The sequence below is a fragment of the Camelina sativa genome, chromosome 19 (assembly GCF_000633955.1).
Source record: "Camelina sativa cultivar DH55 chromosome 19, Cs, whole genome shotgun sequence".
Classification (NCBI taxonomy): Eukaryota; Viridiplantae; Streptophyta; class Magnoliopsida; order Brassicales; family Brassicaceae; genus Camelina; species Camelina sativa.
In genome coordinates, this window is record NC_025703.1 from 8,726,497 (window position 1) to 8,746,026 (window position 19,530).

The 19,530-nt window shown below is 38.3% G+C and overlaps 5 protein-coding genes and 1 pseudogene across 10 annotated transcripts; 2 read left to right on the forward strand and 4 right to left on the reverse strand.

The window, feature by feature from the left end:
- LOC104765586 (probable sugar phosphate/phosphate translocator At3g17430) lies at nt 1,500–5,113 on the forward strand. Of its 4 annotated transcripts, XM_010489326.2 has the most exons (11): nt 1,500–1,782; nt 1,969–2,006; nt 2,092–2,344; nt 2,710–2,817; nt 2,952–2,983; nt 3,081–3,131; nt 3,292–3,353; nt 3,451–3,712; nt 3,922–4,187; nt 4,303–4,397; nt 4,676–5,113. In XM_010489326.2, the coding sequence occupies exons 3-11, from the start codon at nt 2,252–2,254 to the stop codon at nt 4,832–4,834; spliced, it is 1,128 nt and encodes a 375-aa protein (XP_010487628.1). In that variant the 5' UTR covers nt 1,500–1,782; nt 1,969–2,006; nt 2,092–2,251; the 3' UTR covers nt 4,835–5,113. The 4 variants fall into 4 exon arrangements, with proteins under 4 accessions (XP_010487628.1, XP_010487624.1, XP_010487626.1 ...); XM_010489322.2 differs by having other exon boundaries at nt 1,500–2,006; XM_010489324.2 differs by having other exon boundaries at nt 1,881–2,344.
- On the reverse strand, nt 5,452–8,484 carry LOC104765587 (novel plant SNARE 13). The gene is made up of 10 exons (XM_010489327.2): nt 8,039–8,484; nt 7,686–7,778; nt 7,486–7,579; nt 7,169–7,206; nt 6,900–7,000; nt 6,436–6,515; nt 6,293–6,349; nt 6,123–6,215; nt 5,960–6,034; nt 5,452–5,884 (listed from the first exon to the last, which is right to left on the reverse strand). The coding sequence occupies exons 1-10, from the start codon at nt 8,113–8,115 to the stop codon at nt 5,789–5,791; spliced, it is 804 nt and encodes a 267-aa protein (XP_010487629.1). The 5' UTR covers nt 8,116–8,484; the 3' UTR covers nt 5,452–5,788.
- LOC104767589 lies at nt 10,185–11,272 on the forward strand (annotated as a pseudogene).
- Nucleotides 12,171–15,594, reverse strand: LOC104765588. 3 transcript variants are annotated; one of them, XM_010489329.2, is made up of 5 exons: nt 15,332–15,594; nt 13,171–15,249; nt 12,996–13,091; nt 12,515–12,904; nt 12,171–12,445 (listed from the first exon to the last, which is right to left on the reverse strand). In XM_010489329.2, exons 2-5 carry the CDS (start codon nt 15,151–15,153, stop codon nt 12,269–12,271), a joined length of 2,646 nt encoding a protein of 881 aa, XP_010487631.1. In that variant the 5' UTR covers nt 15,154–15,249; nt 15,332–15,594; the 3' UTR covers nt 12,171–12,268. The 3 variants fall into 3 exon arrangements, with proteins under 3 accessions (XP_010487631.1, XP_010487630.1, XP_010487632.1); XM_010489328.2 differs by having other exon boundaries at nt 13,171–15,217; nt 15,332–15,593; XM_010489330.2 differs by having other exon boundaries at nt 12,996–13,079; nt 13,171–15,217; nt 15,332–15,592.
- On the reverse strand, nt 16,093–17,182 carry LOC104765589. The gene has a single exon (XM_010489331.2). It carries the CDS (start codon nt 17,001–17,003, stop codon nt 16,380–16,382), a length of 624 nt encoding a protein of 207 aa, XP_010487633.1. The 5' UTR covers nt 17,004–17,182; the 3' UTR covers nt 16,093–16,379.
- LOC104765590 (50S ribosomal protein L3-2, chloroplastic) lies at nt 17,281–19,180 on the reverse strand. Its single transcript, XM_010489332.2, has 5 exons — nt 18,668–19,180; nt 18,258–18,467; nt 17,982–18,086; nt 17,783–17,896; nt 17,281–17,662 (listed from the first exon to the last, which is right to left on the reverse strand). The coding sequence occupies exons 1-5, from the start codon at nt 19,034–19,036 to the stop codon at nt 17,489–17,491; spliced, it is 972 nt and encodes a 323-aa protein (XP_010487634.1). The 5' UTR covers nt 19,037–19,180; the 3' UTR covers nt 17,281–17,488.

Genomic DNA, 19,530 nt, shown 5'->3' on the forward strand with positions numbered 1-19,530 from the left:
TATTATTTTGTTATTGTCTTGCAGTTGTTGGGTTTACATCAACCTGTCCTACTAGCATATAAGATAGTCCAAAATTAATATTTTAGGGTCTTAAGAACAATTGATTTTATAATTTTCTTAAAAATAATAACAAGGATTGTGTGATTGTTTAAGCTTCATTTTCTATCTCTTAATTATCACATGCATGCATGCGAATCATAAACAACAATACTGTCGGAAGTTTGTTTGAGAAAAATATTACAAGTTACATAAAATAGATAATGCGGCCATTGTGGATAGAACTTGAGCTTATTAGGAAAATGAGCACTTTTAAAAAAGTAGAGCATAAGCTACCCATATCACAAAACCCAAACTAAAGTACCCATTCCTTTTTTTTGTTTTGTTTTGAGTGACTATTTTCCTAAGAAGCTCATATAGTTTCTGGTTTATGTTGCCGTTAGTGTGCTTCACTTTGGTTATTTTCGGTTTCGACATGGTCTCGTCGTATATTAATGCTTATAAAGAAAAGAAAAATAAAAAAAGCATTTCCTCCAAGTGTTTTACTTTGGTTATCTTTAGAAACAAAAAATATGAAATGGTATCCGAGTCATGCTTGGGACTTGTGACCTTGGATATAGCTACAAGACAAAGAGGTTTAAATACAGCAATTAATGTATAAATCAAAACAACTAAACTAAAGCGTATATATATAGATCATCAAGACCCTCATTGCACGTAAGTTTATCATGTCTAATCTTGATGAAGGAGAGTATGTGAGTACTGTATACAATTTCTTGATTATGTTGGTTTAGTGTAGTTAACTGGCGTCTATGCTTTAGTTTGGTTCTTTCATATGGTTTCGATGTTTTTGTGTATTCTACATTTATAATGTTAGTTTACATTTTAATTACGGCTACATGTATAAAACCTGAAAATTAATAAGTTAGTTTATATATAATATTTTAAAATAAAGGAAAATGAGTTGACAACAAATCAATAATATGTGACTACTACCGACACAAATTGGTTAGTAACACCAATTAATAAGGAAAAAAAGGTAGAATACGACCTCCAATTATAAAATTGGTTAGTATATCACATTCACTTGGTTATCCTTAATTAAAATATAATAAACCTCCCAAATCCTCACGTTTTAAAACGTAATATTTATATTCACGATTTAGTAGACCTAAAACTCTAGCCATATACTTACAAAAAAAACATAACCATATCGATTAAAACACACATTATCGCATCATCATCGCAGATTTTTCTCTCTTTAACGGGCCTATCACAAAGTCGCTTGACCCAAGCAAAAAGTGTAAATTAGGCCCATTAAATCCAAACCTTCTATCTAACACTCTTCGCAGGTCTTCTCCACATATATGAGATGAAATCGTAGCCGTTTGATTCAGATTCCGCTGATTAGTCTATTCATCTGTACCGTTCATTTATATATTTTTTTATTAAATTTATTTTGGTTTTAATTATGAAGAAAATATAATTAATTTAAAGTTTCTTCAATCCTGTCTTCTCCAACAAAACAACTACTGTAGCTCTCTCTCACAAACACTTTTGCATTAATAAATCTTCTTCTTTCTTCTTTTCTCTGTATCGTTGATTCTCATAATAGAACCTCTCTCTCGAATTCGTGGTTTTTTTTTGTTTTTTGAGCTATCATCAGATTCTTCTCGAGTTGCTTAATTTGGTTTAATCAGATAGTGTTCGTCTTTGATCTATCGCCACTAGATTTGTTTGCTCATAATTTCATATATTTTGCAATTCTCGGCTTATGGTCTCGAGGTACTATTGTTATTATCTCCTTATTGCTTGTAGGATCTGATCCAGTTCGCTTTTATTCTCTCTGATCGTTCGTGATCTCTCGATTTCCTTCTATTTAGGTTTATTGGATTTTCATGTCGTTGGTTTTGATTACTGTTTGGAATTATTTTGCCTGTTTGTGAATCCAATTGCATTGTTTTGATGAAGGATTTGTTTCTTGTTGTTGAGCTCGTTAATGGGAATGAGTAGGGCTCTCTCTCAACTGTTCCTTTTGATACTTTGCTCTTAACGCGGAAACTTAGATAAATCTGCATTGGCTTTGGGTTTCAGGTAATGGTCACGGAGCATTTGCACCTGGTTTATTTGGGGATACTGCCCTGTTTTGGTATTGGTGCAGTGTCAGGAAATTGATTATCAAAGAACTTTTTTCCTACGAAGATTTTTTTTTTTTTTTTTTTGCTTTTGCACTGAGGAGAGGGGACGAGGGAAGATGGCAAAGATGATAAATAAGACGCTTATTCTAACTTATATCTACTTGCTCATCTACATTATACTTTCTTCTGGAGTTATACTGTACAATAAGGTGATTTACAGGCTAGTTAATAACTATCTAATGTTTACACATATAAGTGTTGGTTGCAGATTTGTTGGATCTTTGAATGTTACATACTTTGTTTCTGATAAACGAATTTGATGTTTGACTTATTTAGTATGTTGTGTTTCTGACATGGAACCATAACCAAAAACCCTTTTTTTTTTTTTGTATCAATGGGTGTTGAGTACTATTAATCTATGATTTCCTAGTCTCCCTGTCTACATGGGATGATAGTATTGTGATGTAACGTCAGGTGTTAGATATGAAAGGGATAACTATAGCTGTATCTTGTTTCAGCTTTTAAAGTAGATTTTGTCTTCTAAATCGTGTCCTTGTATTTCTTTTAATTGCAGTGGGTTTTATCCCCAAAGTACTTCAATTTTCCACTTCCTATAACGCTGACAATGATCCATATGGGTTTTGCTGGATTCGTGGCTTTCCTTCTTATTCGCGTGTTCAAGGTATGCTAACTCAAAGAATATGGAGTATGCTTATGCATCTTATGTAATGCTCTCTTGGAAAATATATAATCTTGTTTATGGATCCTTAGACTCCTTTTGCTAGTGCGGTGATAAGTTTTCCCTCTGTTCTGTAGGTTGTAGCTCCGGTTAAAATGACATTTGAAATGTAAGACAGCTTACTCGGTATTTTTCATCTATTTTATATTGTTCTCTTGTATGTAAGCCCATCGCCTCTCCATTTTGACACTCTTTTTTGGGTCCAGATACGCAACCTGTGTGGTACCTATAAGCGCATTCTTTGCATCAAGTCTCTGGTAAGTTCCTGTTCTGTAGACAGTAACAGTTTATTAATGCTCTTCTTCTGAATACTTTTTAATTGCTGAATCGGCCATCGAACTCTGGAAAATTCGTTCTTTTCTAGTTATCATTGCTTCCCAAATGTCTCTTCACTATCATACATTCCTCTTTGTGCAGGTTTGGCAATACTGCGTATTTGCACATTTCTGTTGCCTTCATTCAGATGCTTAAAGCTCTAAGTATGTGAAGACGTTAACATTTTGGTTACAAATCTATTTTGGTATAGACTTTCTGTTCATTTTACAAATGATATTAATACATGGCTATGAATTTCAGTGCCAGTAGCAACATTTATCATGGCAGTTGTTTGCGGCACTGACAAACCAAGGTGCGACGTGTTCTCGAACATGTTGCTGGTCAGTGTTGGAGTTGTGATATCCTCTTATGGGGAAATTCATTTCAATGTCGTTGGCACAGTCTACCAGGTGACAGGCATCTTTGCTGAAGCACTTAGACTGGTGCTAACTCAAGTTCTTCTCCAAAAGAAGGGTTTGACATTGAACCCTATTACCAGCTTGTATTACATAGCTCCCTGCAGGTATATCCACCCCTGATTCTGCTCAAACAATTACATTTCAATAATAAGATATTTCATTACCAAACCATGGTTCCAGTTCGTCTAACTATATTATGTTACACTCTCTTCTCTCATTATTATTTATTGCTAGATGTCAAGTTCTGCTTCCTCTACTACAGTTTAGCACACATAATCTTTTCCTTGACATGCTATGCTTCAAATTTGTGCAGTTTTGTTTTTCTGGCCTTACCTTGGTATGTGTTGGAGAAACCCACAATGGAAGTTGCACAGATCCAATTTAACTTCTGGATATTCTTCTCCAATGCTCTATGTGCTCTTGCCTTGAACTTCTCCATATTCTTAGTAATCGGGAGAACAGGTGCAGTAACCATCCGGGTGGCTGGTGTTCTCAAAGACTGGATTCTCATAGCCCTCTCGACTGTCATTTTTCCTGAGTCCACAATCACTGGGCTGAATATCACTGGATACGCGATAGGTAGATTTCTTCATATCACAACACAACAAATGTGATTGCTATAAACATTTATTTTTCCTCCTTGACTGTTTGTTTCTCACATAACTATCTATTCTTGTCATGTGTTTTGACACAGCGCTATGTGGTGTCGTTATGTACAATTACATAAAAGTAAGGGATGTCAAGGCGTCTCAACCAATTCCTGACAGTCTTCCAGATCGAATCAATAAGGTCAGTCAAACATTCCCGATCCCTTACTCTCTAGCAGGTAGAGGTTATGTACCCGGCTGATCTCAGGCTTGTTTTAGGTTCTCGCTAATCCACAAACAGTGTATAATCTAAAGACCGTCTTAGAAACCTGATAGCCTCCCATATTAACCGATATGGTTTCATAGTAATATCATTGTCCTTCCAAGAGAACCTCTAAAAACTTGTAAATTATAGTGTGGATCCAATTACGTTTTCTTCTCTTCTGAATGTAACAACTGATGGACACAAACATTAAACAGGAGTATAAGATGGAGAAGAAGTCTTCGGATAAATTCAATCCTAACGACATTGTGGAAATCCCAAGAGTAGGAGCTGAGATAAACGACGAGGAAGCCCCTTTGATCACGGCCCGGTTGTCTCATATTGGTCGGACACAGCTCGGAAATCACGCGGTCTAAGATGTTAATATACACGTATAATAGTCATTTTGCNTCCCAATTTTTTTTTTTTTTTTTTTTTTTTTTGTTACTTAAAAAATGAAACCGAAAAAGAAGTTGCTGCAGCATCTAGACCGTCTGTCTCGGTGTCTCAGGTGAAAAATGTCCCTTCAAAATCTAAATTTATTATGAAATAGAATAGCGGAGATTATTACCGACGATTATTAGCTTGAAAAACGTCAGAGTCGTGTATTCGTTTGTAGTGAATTGACGTTTACAGTTATATATTTATGGTCTTCATTTTTTCCATCATCAGTTATATTCTAACTTTTGAGCAGCAGCATCTCTTCTTTGAAGTTCGTAATATATCTCTTCAAGGTACATTCCGATTGGAAAGAGTAGTAACATCAGTTCTCCGGTAATAGCAAGGCGAAACAATTAATGTTACAATAATTTCATAAACACTCATGGTCAGAAATGTGTTGGTCCTTTTTAATCACGTTCTTCGTTTTAAACAATTTACAGAAGGTGAAACCATATGGGCTCTTCAAGCTAATAAATCGTCTAATACTCTAATGGCAATTCCAGCTGTGTCCTGAAATTTTCTACAGTTGAACGAAGAAAATGAGAACGTGAGAGAGTATAACATGGTCTGAATTTTATACAAAAGATGAGATAAGTTGCTACAAAACAAAAAAAAGAGAGACAAAAGCTGAAATTTACACACCCTCCAATCAAAACCCAGATTCAAACGAATGGGTTAATTAAGCAAAAGAACATCAACATAGAACAACAACCCCAAGCCTCGGCAACTATCAAAGCACACAATGCCAACAAACGCCAAACCCTCTCTCTCATTCATGAAATGGAGTGTTAACAAATGAAAAAGAAGAGAAGATAAAATATTGAACCTCAAGATGCAATTTTCCTCATTTCTCGTGAATAAATATACAAATAGAGATTTATATTCTCCCGTTAGTCTTGATTCCTCAAGTACAATAGCTTCCTCGATTGCGCTGGAGGAGCTAATCCTGGGATGTCCCTAATGTCTTTGTTATTCGGGTGTACAATCTGAAGAGTTTATACAAAAACCAGAGTTACAAATTTGCCAATCACAACTTTCATCAGAAAGAGCAAAGACAGTACCTTCACTACGATAATGGCTATAACACCACATACAATGAGAAACAGGAACGCCATTATGCATTTATCGGTAGCCACCTGAAATAAGTTACTTATTATAAGTAGACATAAGGATACAGGTTTTGTGGTCAAGCAAAAGAGGAGATGTCCATATGAGGTTACACACCTGTCTCCCTATCTCTTTCACCAGCTGGGATGCCTTCTTGATAGAGAATTGAATGGTGTCCAAGTGGTTAACTACGCGACCCATTTGATCCGTCTGCAAAATTTTCAGGTTGTTTCAGGTTCTACCCATAAAGACTAATATGGAAGCAAAGAAGAAATGCTTTGTATTACCTGTCCCTTTAAATTAGCTGCGGTTTGAGTTCCAACTTCGAGTGTTTGTTCTACAACCTGAAAGGAAAGGAACAAGAATGTTACCATAGATATAGTAAGTTAGTAACAAAGGCTACGGGAACATTCTTCCTTCTATAACTTACCTGTTTTGAGCGCTCAATGGCCTGATCAGTCTCATCCATTCTTTTCGTTCCAGCATCAATAAGCTCCTGGTTTGACATAGCTATACAAAATAAAATGACATAAGCTCGCATTTCCCAGTATTCACAGTCCCAAAATAATATATTCGCGCCATATCCAAACAGATCTTTCTTTATGCGAGAACCTATGTTCAGATCTCAGAATAATACATTTCTAGCAAACTGGGAATAATCTCGGCCAACCTATAACATTTCTATTACCATATCAACATCTGCCAGAATTTTACTGACAGACATTATAAATGATGTCAGACAATTAACCAGAGAGCATAAGTTACCCATCCAACATAATTCAAGTACATATAGTATCAAGGAATCTAAGCTTTCAAGCATGACAATCTCTTCATGGTCTAAGCAAACTCATAATTTGGTAGCAACTGAATAAACAAGCATGAATAAGGACTCACAGGAAGCCACTTGAACATTTTCCTCAGCTGTAGGTTCGCCACTAACTCCAGCTCCCATATCAAAAAGTTCAACTTTCTTGTTACCAAGGGTACTCATATACCTGATATTCAAGACCAAATCTCCAAGTTAACATATATAAACACATAAAAGCCAAACTAAATCTTATAGAGATAATGCTGAACGGATGGATATGAAATCAAAGCCCAAAAAGAACAGGTATGAGTTTCAAATAATCAGCTTCTTAAAGAGGAATAATAGAGATACTAACGTTTTTCTTAGTGCAACGTAAGAATTGAGCTCCTTGATCTGTAACATTATACACAAGGAGAAAGTTAAACGCAGGTGGTAAAAAAATACATACAGACAAAAATGGTAGCAGATACAAAGTGCAGTGGGGAGCGAAAGACACTCAATATCTGCCTTAATATATTCATTTTGTTACAGAATACACCTAAAGATTGACCAAACTGATGCTGCAAAATGGAACTTTAAGAAGATGCTGAGTAAGAAGATTAAATACATTTACTTGAGATACATAACACTGTAGTATAATTGTTGAGGGAAGGCCTGAGATGAATTACTGACCATAGATTGTTTCTCATCGTTCAATTGCTTATTAACTTCAGGAGAGTTCCTAGGTTCCTCAACCTTAAGTTCACGGTCGAACTCCTTAACCAAACTGACATGAAGTAGACATTAGATAAAGATTAAACTGAATCAATGGATGAAGATTTTTACAGTAACAAAACTGGATGTCATAAGCTCAGATGGTAAAGCAAACGAACCCTTTACAATCTCGCATCTTCTCGGTAAGTTCCTCGAGTTGTTTGCTTTGTCTAGTAGAGTCCTTGATCTTATCCAACCTCTGGAAACCATTCCTGCAAAACAGAGAAAGATGATAAAAGGGTGAATCTTTCGTTACCATTTAAACGAACTATTATCATCATTCCCGAAGTGATGACTTAAAAATCTAGTTCTTGGCATCAAATCAAATTGAGCACATGAGGTTCAGTGAGATTGATTACTCAAAAGCATCTTATATTTGTTTTAAAAAAAATTGTCAATAACCCTAAAATATATATATATGAGAGAGTGTTTGGTAACCACGACCACAGAGAGAGAGAGAGAAAAGGCATACGCGAGGGCACGGAAAAGGTCACGGATTTCGCCATGGATCTGCTCCAATTTAGGGCTCATAGGGAGATTGGAAGCCATGACGACTCCGCCGCCGGGAGAAAACCGAAGAAAAAATTAAACCGGAGATTGAAATTCCTCCAACTCACCTCAACCGGAGAACCCTAAAAGAGATACAGACAGAAAGAAAGAAATCTCCCCACTCCCCGGAAAACCAAATTTCTCCCCCAAAGTTTGTGTTTTTTTTAATAAGAAAAAAAAAAAAAAAAACCCTAGAAACTATAAACTCTCCAAAAAGAGAAAGACCCAAAAAAAAAAAAAAGGATAAAAATCTTAGGTGTTTAGAGTAGTAGTTAAGGACTTTTGGGAGAATTGAATGAACGAAAGACGAAACAGAGAGAAGAGAAGGCGTCGAACAACGGAAAAGGAAAAGCGAAGCTGTCTCTCTGTCAGGTGTGTCTTGTATTAATTCTTAATTTTTTTCCTTTTTTTTTCTTTTTCACTAATTTTTTTATTCAAAAAAAAAACTATAACAGTATTTTATTTTTATTTTGACTGATAAAAAAATATTTTAAAAAGACAGATATATTCGGTAGTTGATAAATAACCAAAAAAAAAAACTGGCTCACGACAGCGCGGCGCCAACCTTTTTGTTCCCATATATCCGTTGTTTTTTAAGGATAGAAAAATGATTTTAGTTTCTCCCACCTACTACTTAATTTCTCTTTTCAATTTCTATGTCCAAAACTACATGAGTCTTCTTCGTTACTTGTTAGGATTAGGATATAGCACTAAATCGACGACACTTATTGTCTTCGTTCTCTCGTCCGTAGTCTTTGTCTTTGTTAAAGTCTGATCATCGAAGGCTATCATCCATCCCTCGATCGTCACCTATAAAAAAAAATTTAACTCTACACAAACCTTAGTTAAATAATCTTGGAGTGAACTTTTATAATATGTAGGAGCACATAATAATGTTTGAAGCCTTACGTCTCAGTGTTTGTTTTGTTGTTTCAAATGCAAGAACATGTTTACACTCTTTACCAGAAAACAATACTAAATATTTAAACTTATGCCTACGTGACTAGTGGGTTTTCTTTCTCTAGTAATTTTTTTTTTTTTTGATAACCCAGGTATTCCAACGCTCTCTGAAATAAATCGGTTTGTTTGGACTAGCCATGTGCGCGGTCAAATGGCACTCCACGTGTCGGCTCATGGAACGCTGCAGCCTATATGTGAATTCCGCAGTGGCCGGGGTTCGAACTCGTGATGGCAGGTACCTCAGCTGATGATCCTTTACCACCAGAGCTAGAGGCTCTGGTTCTCTAATACTTTCAATAAAAGAATGCAACCATTTATATTTCTACCTCCAGCTCAAGTATCATGCTCTCACTTAATTTCAACCAGTTGACTATAAAGATGTTATACCTGTTGGGATACAAACAATGTCCCACATCTGAAGATTAGAAAATAAGTTTCTAATATATAAGCCAAGACCAACTCCAATTAGTATGAGACCTTTTGGGAAGGAGCCAAATAAGAAATCCGTGCGGGCTTTGCCATCTGGACCCAAAGCGGACAATATCATACTAATAGGGGAGTTGGCTTGGGCTTGGAAAGCCCAACAATTGGTATCAGAGCTTAGGTCGAAAAGTGGACCTAGGGGAGTGGGTGTGGGCTCTATATTCGATGTGGGAGGATCTCTCAAAAAGATGACATGATTAAGGGTGACTCAAGAATACTTTAGGAATAAAGGGGTACCGGAGCCTAGGTACGTAGGTTTCACTGAAGGGGAGGCCAAAGTATCGTGGTACATAGTTTGAGGGGAGGTTTGTTGGGATACAAACAATGTCCCACATCTGAAGATTAGAAAATAAGTTTCTAATCTGTAAGCCAAGACCAACTCCAATTAGTATGAGAACTTTTGGGAAGGAGCCCAATAAAAAATTCGTGCGGACTTTGCCACCTGGGTCCAAAGCGGACAATATCATACTAATAGGCCCAACAATACCCCTAGTTTTCTATTCTTTTACCAGTTGCAGACGGTACAAAAACAAAGACTGAAACATGTTTGTTTGGGTCAACGTCTCTGTTTTTTTTTTAACTATAAACATATTTGTCATCAAACTCAGAAAAAACAAAATTAAAGAATGTGTTCCTGGATACCAATGTTGCTGTTGCAGCTTATGCTTCTATTTACCAAGCATGCTGATTCAAGTTCTATCATCAGATATCTTCCTGGTTTTGAAGGCCCTCTTCCCTTCGAGCTCGAAACCGGGTTCTCCTCCTCTCCATCTTCATTTTATATTTACCCTTATAATGTTGACTCTCTATTCTGAGTTTTCAAGTTATATCATATCATGAAGGTACATTGGCGTTGGAGAGGCAGATGAAGATCAAATGTTCTACTACTTCATCAAATCTGAGAGTAATCCAAAAAAGACCCTCTTCTTCTCTGGTTAACTGGAGGACCTGGCTGCTCTTCTTTCTTTGGTCTTGTCTATGAGAATGGTAAATCTTCTCTCACTCATTTCTTATTTGTTTCTACATTATATTCACTGACTTATTTGAAAAGCAAGGCCTCTTGCTTTCAAGGTTAAGACCTACAATGGAAGTATCCCCACGTTGGTCTCCACTACATATTCATGGACAAAGGTAACACCATTTTTATTCCTCATTACAATCTCAATGAAGTCTTTTTCATCTTCAAGTTTTTTGGATCATTGCTTCTTTTCTTTTTTTTTTTAGTTTTCGAATGTAATCTATTTGGATCAACCTGTTGGAACTGGCTTCTCCTACTCAAAAAATCCACTTGCTGATATACCAAGTAACACAGGATCATCTAAGCGGGTCGACGAGTTTCTTCGTACGTAAGGTAAAGGGCAAACACAAATGGTCCACTAAAGTATATATATGTATGTCTTTATGCATTTTAGAGTTTTTTGTTTGGTTTGTTGTGCAGTGGCTAGCCCAGCATCCTGAGTATTTCTCCAATCCTTTCTATATCACCGGTAATTCTTATGCCGGTACGGTGATCCCGGTCATCGTTCAAGAAATCTCAAGTGGTAAGTTTTTATCACATTAATTTCTATCCTATGCAACCCTTTTTAGTTTCTTAATCAGTTATTTTCACCAATTCATTACAGGGAATTGTATATGCTGCAAACCTCAAATAAATCTTCAGGTTCATCAGTATTTGCTATTACTTCTATATACCTTATGGAGCATTAAGAATTGAAGAGTTTTTCTTTTCCCCTACAAACAACAGGGCTATGTGCTCGGAAGCCCGATAACAGACTACGATCTTGATAAAAACTCCCGCATTCAATACGCTCATAGAATGGCACTCATCTCTGATGAACTATATGAGGTATAGTTACATAATATAGGATGCTTTTGTCTCTTGTCACAACAGTGAAGTAGTTTGCTAAACTCTTACTTTGTAGTCGATGAAGACAAGTTGTGGAGGAAAGTGAGGAAACTATATTATTGTAGATCCTCTTAACACAGAATGCTTGGAACTCATTGAAGATTATGACAAGGTACACAATCTGGAATTTAGTTGGCTGCAAATGGTAAAAAGAAAAATATATAATCACTAACTTAGAATTTGTGTTTTATTTACAGTGTGTTTCTTGAATAAATGAAAATCTTATTCTAGCACCACAATGTGACATTACTTCTCCTGATTGTTATGTAAGCTTCTTGGTATCTTTAGACTAGCCAATAAACTAAACCATTAGAGAAGAATATTGACAATGCCTTTCTTTGGCAGATGTGGAGGTATTATATGACTAGATTATGATCATAAGATGATCATCTTGTTAATGTTGACACCAAAAGTTTTTGGTTTGATGTATCATCTGCAATATAAATTTTAGGTGTTAAGACAATAAGACTAGTTGTTTTTCTCTAGTACTTGAATAAAAAAATGCACCCATTTTATCTTTACCTGCTAAAGTAATATGCTCTCCAAACTTATACATATATGTTAATAGCCTTTCTAATAAAAAGCTTGAACAGATAAATGAAAAATTCAGAGAAAGAGAAGGTTAAACCAGAGTAATCCGGTTTAAAGACTAATCGGTTAAGGCTTCTACTTTTTTTAACATCAAAGATGGCTTCCTTCCCAACAAAAATAATTTCGAATGTATTTAAGGATACAATGGTCGAATTCAAAATACAGAAGTGTTCGTTACTTGTTAGAAGTGAAGCACTAATTACTAAAGCGACACTAATCATCATCCTCGCTAAGATCATCATCATAAAGATCAAGATTGTCTTCACCGTGACCATCAACGTTACCAGAATCCATGTAACAATTCTCCTCCTCGGCCTCTTCTACGTCATCGTCATCGTCATCATGATCTTCGTTCTCTCGTCCCTCTTCTTCGCCTTGCAAAGTCTCCTCCTTCACAAAGGAACACAACAACGTCAGCCTATTATTTAAACCAGCAGAATGGTCGTTTGAAGTAAATACCTCGTCATTCTCCGAGGTCACGAGCCAGTCTGGGAGCAACCGATCCAGCAAAGCATAGTTAAGACTCGCTGGTGGTCCATCTTCATGCTGTAGCCGTTGCTTCAGCTGTTTCTCTCTGAGCCGTAAGTTGTAATGAACGTAAGTGAGATCTTTTGCTGACTTTTTCCCAAATTGGCTCTGGCATTGACTGTTGAATTGATCGTACAAGCTCCACTTAGGCTCGCACCCAATAGACGAGCACGTGTGGCTCAGTATTCGAACCGCTACTCGCTGGAGTTCCAAACAGCTTATCCCATGCTGTTGCCACCACGCGGCTGGGTCAAGTTCTGTTCTTGTGCCAATGGCTATATCCGTTCCAAAATTGGCTTTTGCAGAAGTGTAATCCGGAATCTGAAACATTTCAACAAATTGTTAGTTTAGAGACTTTAACTTGGCTTAGCCCCAAGGTTCTGAGAACAATGTTGATTTATTATTATCTCACCTGCATCAATGCTGTGATCCTACGCGCATTATCAGGCTCAAGCCTAACAATACATTCGTTCACTCCGCGCACAACCTCAGAATGCTGCAGGTTCAGCTTCACATTAACAGCAAAAGTAAGAAAATTGCAGAAAGTTTTTAGTGGTTGAATCAAAATAAATGAAAACCATACCTACCGCCATAAAATCAGGACGATATCTATATGCCGGGTTGAAGAAATATGCAGCCACATAGAGAGGATGATGAAACAATGGGTTCCAATGGTAATCTATCACACGCCAGAACGGTCCGTATTTCCTAGCGTCATCGCTATGAATAGACTTGATCGCCATTTTTGCACAGTACATGTAACCGTAAGCATATGACAAAGAGAGTCTCTCACCACCATCATCCATCATGCGTATCACCTGCATCACTGGATCAACCGAGCTCAAAACATACTGAACCTTTTTCCAAAACGCAGCACTAGACACCATCATTTCCACTTTTCTTCCCTCTTCAGAATTGGCAGCGGTCTGTGACAAAATCCAGCCGCTGGATTGAAACAGACGTCTGAGACCGGCCTTGTGGTCCATTAGACTTTGAAGAGTGGCGAAACCGGAAGCGTAGCGCATGACCGCTGGTCTAAGAAGATCTAGTCCTTGTGTGAATTTGTTCTTCATGAGATTAAGTAGCCATGTTTGATTGTAAATAAATCTTGTGATTCTTTGTGCTTTCTCTAAACAGTCGGAGACAAACTCAAGCTTTGAGATGTCTTCAAGAACCAGCTCTGTGCAATGCATTGCACAAGGAGTCCAATACAAATTCTTTCTCTTTTCTTCAAGTAATTTCCCAGCACTTCTAGAGATAGCAGTGTTCTGTGTAATAACTTGAATTACATTTTCCTCGCCAATGTCGTCAACTAGTTTGTCTAGACACTTGAAAAGGCTCAAGGCATCTTCCATTATATGAGTGGCATCAATCGAGGAGTGGAAGTAGACACCGCGAGGGCAGGAGACCAAGAAACTGATCATTGTCTTGCCCTCTGTGTTGGTCCAAGTATCTGCCATTATAGAACAACCTGTAACCACCCAAGAAGATCTATACTCTCTCAAGTAGCTTTTGATAGTTGAAATCTCTTCCTGTAAAAGCCTACCAGAAAACAGATGACTCGAAGGCACAACAAAACCCTCTCCGTACAGACCAATCAGTTCAATCATCTTTTGAAAGTACAGAGAACTTGCTGCTTCTGTGGGAACTCCAACATGGTGGAAGAATTGGGAAATGGAGGATGTGACGTCTTTTCGTGATACAACTCTGTTTGAAGAGCTAGAGTATATTTTTCTCTGCTTGCTCGAAGAAGGTGACTGAAACGGTATAACCCTTGGTCTTCTTGGTCTTTCTTCAGAGACAGATCTAGTGTTCATTGAATCAAAGCTCTTTCTTTTGTCTTTACTAAACCTTCCATTTCCCAGTATCAACCTATCTTGGTTAATTGGATAGACGTCATGTTCTTCTCCGTCTTCTTCTTGCTCAGGATCCTCAGAGACTGTTCTGAAATTTAACGCTCCCATTTCATCATCAGGTCTGTTCTGTCTCTTCCCAGCTCGATGCCATTTCATATTCTCTTTAATCTTAACATAAACCTCCTCTGGAGCGGTTTTACACGGCGCTACCTCTCCAGGTATTCTCGCAAGGTGCTGTTTAAAACGGTTAATACCACCACTCACAATCTTGTTACAATAATTACATTTCACTTTCTTTTTCCTCTCGTCCTGAGCAACACCATGTTCCCATCCAGGATCAATATAACCTGAAGACCGAAGAAGACTACTCCCATCACTCAAGCCTAGCTTTCCCTTGCTTCTTTTAGACCAGCAACGCCGCTCATCATCCTCGGCTTCATCATCATTGTTAGGTTGTTGGAAACTGTAACAAGACTTTCTGGTGGAACGACTCCGTTCAAGAAACTCCTTCATCCTCAGACATACTTCCTCTGGAGACTTATCACAATAGGTCACTTCTCCTGAAACCCGAGCCAAGTGTTGCTTCAATCTGTATATCCCTCCGCTCACTACCTTTCCACAGTAATTGCATTTAACCTTCTTCTTACGTTCGTCTTGTGCAACACCGTGCTCCCATCCAGGGTCAACCACTCCAATTGATCCAAGTGGAGCCATTGTTAAACCATTTAACAAGCTTCAAACTTTCACAGTTCCACAAACCAGTGCAGCAGCCTCAAATCTTTAAAACAACATGCATGGATTCAAGAAACACTATAAATTTAAAACAACATGTTCCATCAATTTTACAAAGCAAGAACAGAGAATTGAACTGGGTTTGTCTTCTATAGCATACCTAAGAAGCTGAGAACTTTTGTAATCGGAGACGAGATTTTTCCGGTTTCGTCGATTTCTCAGACCGGAGAAAATGGAGGTAGAGAGCTTTAAGCGAAGTTAGAACACATTTTTAGATGGCGAGGTACGAAATTTAAGCTACGAATCGAAGAAGCGTTTTCGCGGGTGAAGGTGACGACGAGTCACGGGACGAGATAGAGCTGGGTGAGAGGCGAATTAACTCGACTCGGACGATTTCTAGGGTTTCTGTCCTCGGCTGACTCGTTGTTTTAAACGAATTTGCAAAACGAGGGCTTATACTTTTTTGAAGATTATATAAAAGCCCCTATACAATAAAAATTGACGTAATTAACCCACTCTCGCAGTCTAGTGACGCTAGTCCATATATCTTCTTCTTTGTTTCCGCCTTCTTCTGGTGTTTTGCTCTTTCACAAATATAGCAAAACCTAACTTAGGAAATGCCTGAACTTGCTCTTTCCATTTTCGTGTTGCAAAACCAGTTTTACATAGATTTTTTTACCAATCCAAACAAATTCTATGATTTCACAAACTCATTCTTATCTTGATGATGTAATCTCATACCAAAAGCAATTGTGTTTTCATCACAACTTCCAAACCAAACAACATCAACGCATTGTCACTTTCTTTGCCAATCAAAACCTAATTCATTAGCTTGAGAACTCTAAATTCTAAACACAAATAACCTTCTGTTCTATGAAAATCTCCAAACCAGTGAAGCCACACAACAAGACAATCATACCGAGACATTTAAAGATTGAAGATGGAACCCATTAATATGAATGAATGTCACTGAGTCTTGCACACCATTATACAAAACGAAAGCCCTACTGTATCCCTAACTCAAAGTCTCCAGCTTTCTCTGTGAGACATTTGATCAAACACGTTTTGAGAGAATGAACTAAAAATATCACCAAGATAGTTGGCTAATAACCGCAAAATGTAGTCTTTTCTTGAACCCGAGAAGAGATCTATCATACAAGAGCGCCCTACGTACCAGTAAGATTGACTGCTATGAAGAAGATTCAGAATCAGCGGTCATCATCGGCCTTTCTCTTGCTAGGGGTCAAGTTCTGTTGAGCCTTTTGTCTAATAACAAGATCCTGAAGATTCTCCAATGCAGCTTTAGCTTTCAGCTTGGCCGTTTGAGCTGTTACGATCTTCTTAAAAGCTTCATCCTTTAACTGAACCACCGCGTCATTCATAATAGCCACCGAGATCTTGGCAGCTGCGACAAGAGCCTTGGACGAAACCTTGCTGAGAGGCGTTTCAGGGACAGGGACAGGGACGTCGCCATTGACACGAGATTTGGGGAAGAAGGTGAAATTGGGGTCAGAACATGGGGGGCATGTGAAAGAAGAAGCTGGCGGTGGAGCGGAGGAGGAAGAAGATGCTGCGGCGGAGGAAGACGGCGGCTTAGGTGAGCAAGAACGGTGGGTGCTTAAAGGGCAATTGAGGCAGGTGATACGAGTAGGAGGAGGGGCGGCGTTGTCGAAGACCTTGAAACAAACTGGGCAAAAGAGTTCACGATGTTCCTTGAGCAAACAATCGGTGCAGAGTCGCCGGAGAACGCCGGTTTTGCTGACGGTGTGGATGAACGACGGCTCTGCTTCACCGCATACTACGCATTCGCGAGGATTCTGTTCTGGATTCATGGCTGAGTCAACGAGATTGAGAAGTCTCTCTCTCTCAACGGTAACCCTAAGCGAGCGAGAGAGAGAGAGGTGAAAGAAAGAAGCGTTTGTGTTCTCTCAAAATGTTCAAGATCTTAGGCGAGAGCACAACTGTTAACTCTATTGGGAGTTGAAAAACTTATATGGGAGATTAAAAAATGGATCTTGATTCTTGTTCGTTCAATTAAAAATCGAATCTTTTCTTTTCTGTAAATACGTACATATCATATATACACGTATATATATTTGGAAGAGGAAAGGAAACATAAATCTTGTGTTTCTTCATTGCTTATTGCAAACTCTTAAGCATCGTTTGATATAACAAATGCGAGCCTAATATTCCCTCTCTATTAATCGTTTTCAAATCATACATCCAAACAACTAAAAATACGAAAAGACAATTTCATTCATCTGCAAAAAGCTTTTTAGCTCTGTGATTCCAATTCCTCAGCTTCTTTCTGTTTTCATCACTCAGCCAACAAATATGGGTCAAGTTCTCCAAGATCAGCAACAATTGGTTCTAATTCTGATGGATCTTCGTCTTCTGGAGCTAAGTAAGTTGGAAACGGAAGCTTTGAGATGTCTGGTTTCTTGTACCAAGCATCTCTTATGAACACAAAGTTTCCTTCTGCGCCAGGAACCTACAACAAGACCACCAATCACAATCATGACCTACTATTAATAAGAGAAGAGCAATGGCACTCACGTTTTGTGACCGACACATCCTAGCCAGGGACCAGAACTCAGGTTGAGATACTTACTTGTCCTCTCACCCAGATGAGATTCCTCGCAGGATCGATCTTGTAAACCCAAACGTTCTTTACTGTCCTCTGATCTGCACCCATTCTCCCAGCCATCTTTTTCCCCTTGAACACCTACTCAAGTGCATCCACCAACAAGTCATTATTGGTCATTTGCTTTGGAGAAAATTCCCAACAAGCATAGCAATTTGTCACATACCTTTCCAGGAGCATCTCTTTGCCCTGTGGAACCACCACTTCGATGGGACAATGAAGCACCATGTGATTTAGGCATTCCGCTGAAACCATGTCTTTTCATGCAACCCTGAAAATCACATAGCAAAAGATATTAATGCTTCATTCGCTCTCCATTTTATATATATCTGCCACATTGTTATTTGAGTAATCAAGTTATCATCCCAAGTTCTGCTCTAAGACTATTAAGAAAACGACAAGTAAAAGATCAAAACTTTAAAGACCCTGAGAATGGATTCACCTGAAAACCTTTCCCTCGAGTGATCCCAGTGACATCAACGTACTGTCCCGGAACAAAATGGCGGACACCGAGTGAAGTACCAACAGGAAGAAGAGCGTCTTCAGTCACAGGAAACTCCCTCAACTTCCTCTTTAACGGCACACCTTGTGCTCTGAAATGCCCCACCACAGACTTGGACAAATGCTTCGGTTTCTTTTGCCCACATCCAATCTAACTAACAGAACAACACATGCCAATCACATTACTAAACCATGAGCTTCACAAACCCAATTCATCAATAAACGTTACAGCAATCTATCGATCAAGTAATCACCAAGAGTTACCCGGAACTAAGAAGCTATCCAATAAATCCAGCAGATACCAAAACTACATGGCCAAAATGGGAATGAATAAAACTGCGATGGAGTTACCTGTAGCGCAAAAATCCCTTCTTTCTCAACAGTCTTAACCTGAGAGACAATGTTATCATCAACCCAAAGAATAGAAACCGGAACCCTAGCTCCCCATTTGTTCCAGAGCGCAGTCATCCCACACTTAACGGCGATGATCCCAGTCCTTTTAGAGCTTTTAGACATCTCACCTTGTTTCGCCTCGATGATTCGGGTCGGATCCCCGACAATATCAGATCCAGCACCGTCGACCAACCCAGCATCGGAGCTGAATCGTCGGAGGAGAAAGAAGCTACAATGAGGTAGAGATTCAGATGGCGAAGTAGTCACGGACCGGATTGATAGAAACTGATTGAATCGAGAAATGAGGCCTCTCGGTACGGCCGCCATGATTTCGAATCCGAAGCGAAGCGAACCCTTCAATGGCTTAGACGAAGAAGGAAACAGATGGAGAAACCTGAACTCGAAGGCTTTTGCGTAGGGTTTTAGATGGAGGCTGGAGGGGGACTTCTGAGATGATTGCTCGAAGCGTAACTCATAACCAGACCCTCTTGCTGAAGCAGAGAGTTCTATAAAATTATACAGTACTATTTACTAGGACTCAGACCGTAGGCCTGGGCATTCGGTTAACCATTCGGTTTCGGTTCGGTTGTATTCGGTTTCGGTTATTTTGGATATAGTAATATAGTAACTATTTGGATATTTTTGAAATTTCGGTTCGGTTCAGTTCGGTTTCTTTCGGTTCGGTTTCGGTTTGGTTATTTAAATAAATAATCATAACTAACATAAATTATATTAACATTAACCAAATAAACCAAATATAACCAAAACTAACCGAATATAACCAAAATTAACCAAATATACAATAACAAAAATACAAAAAA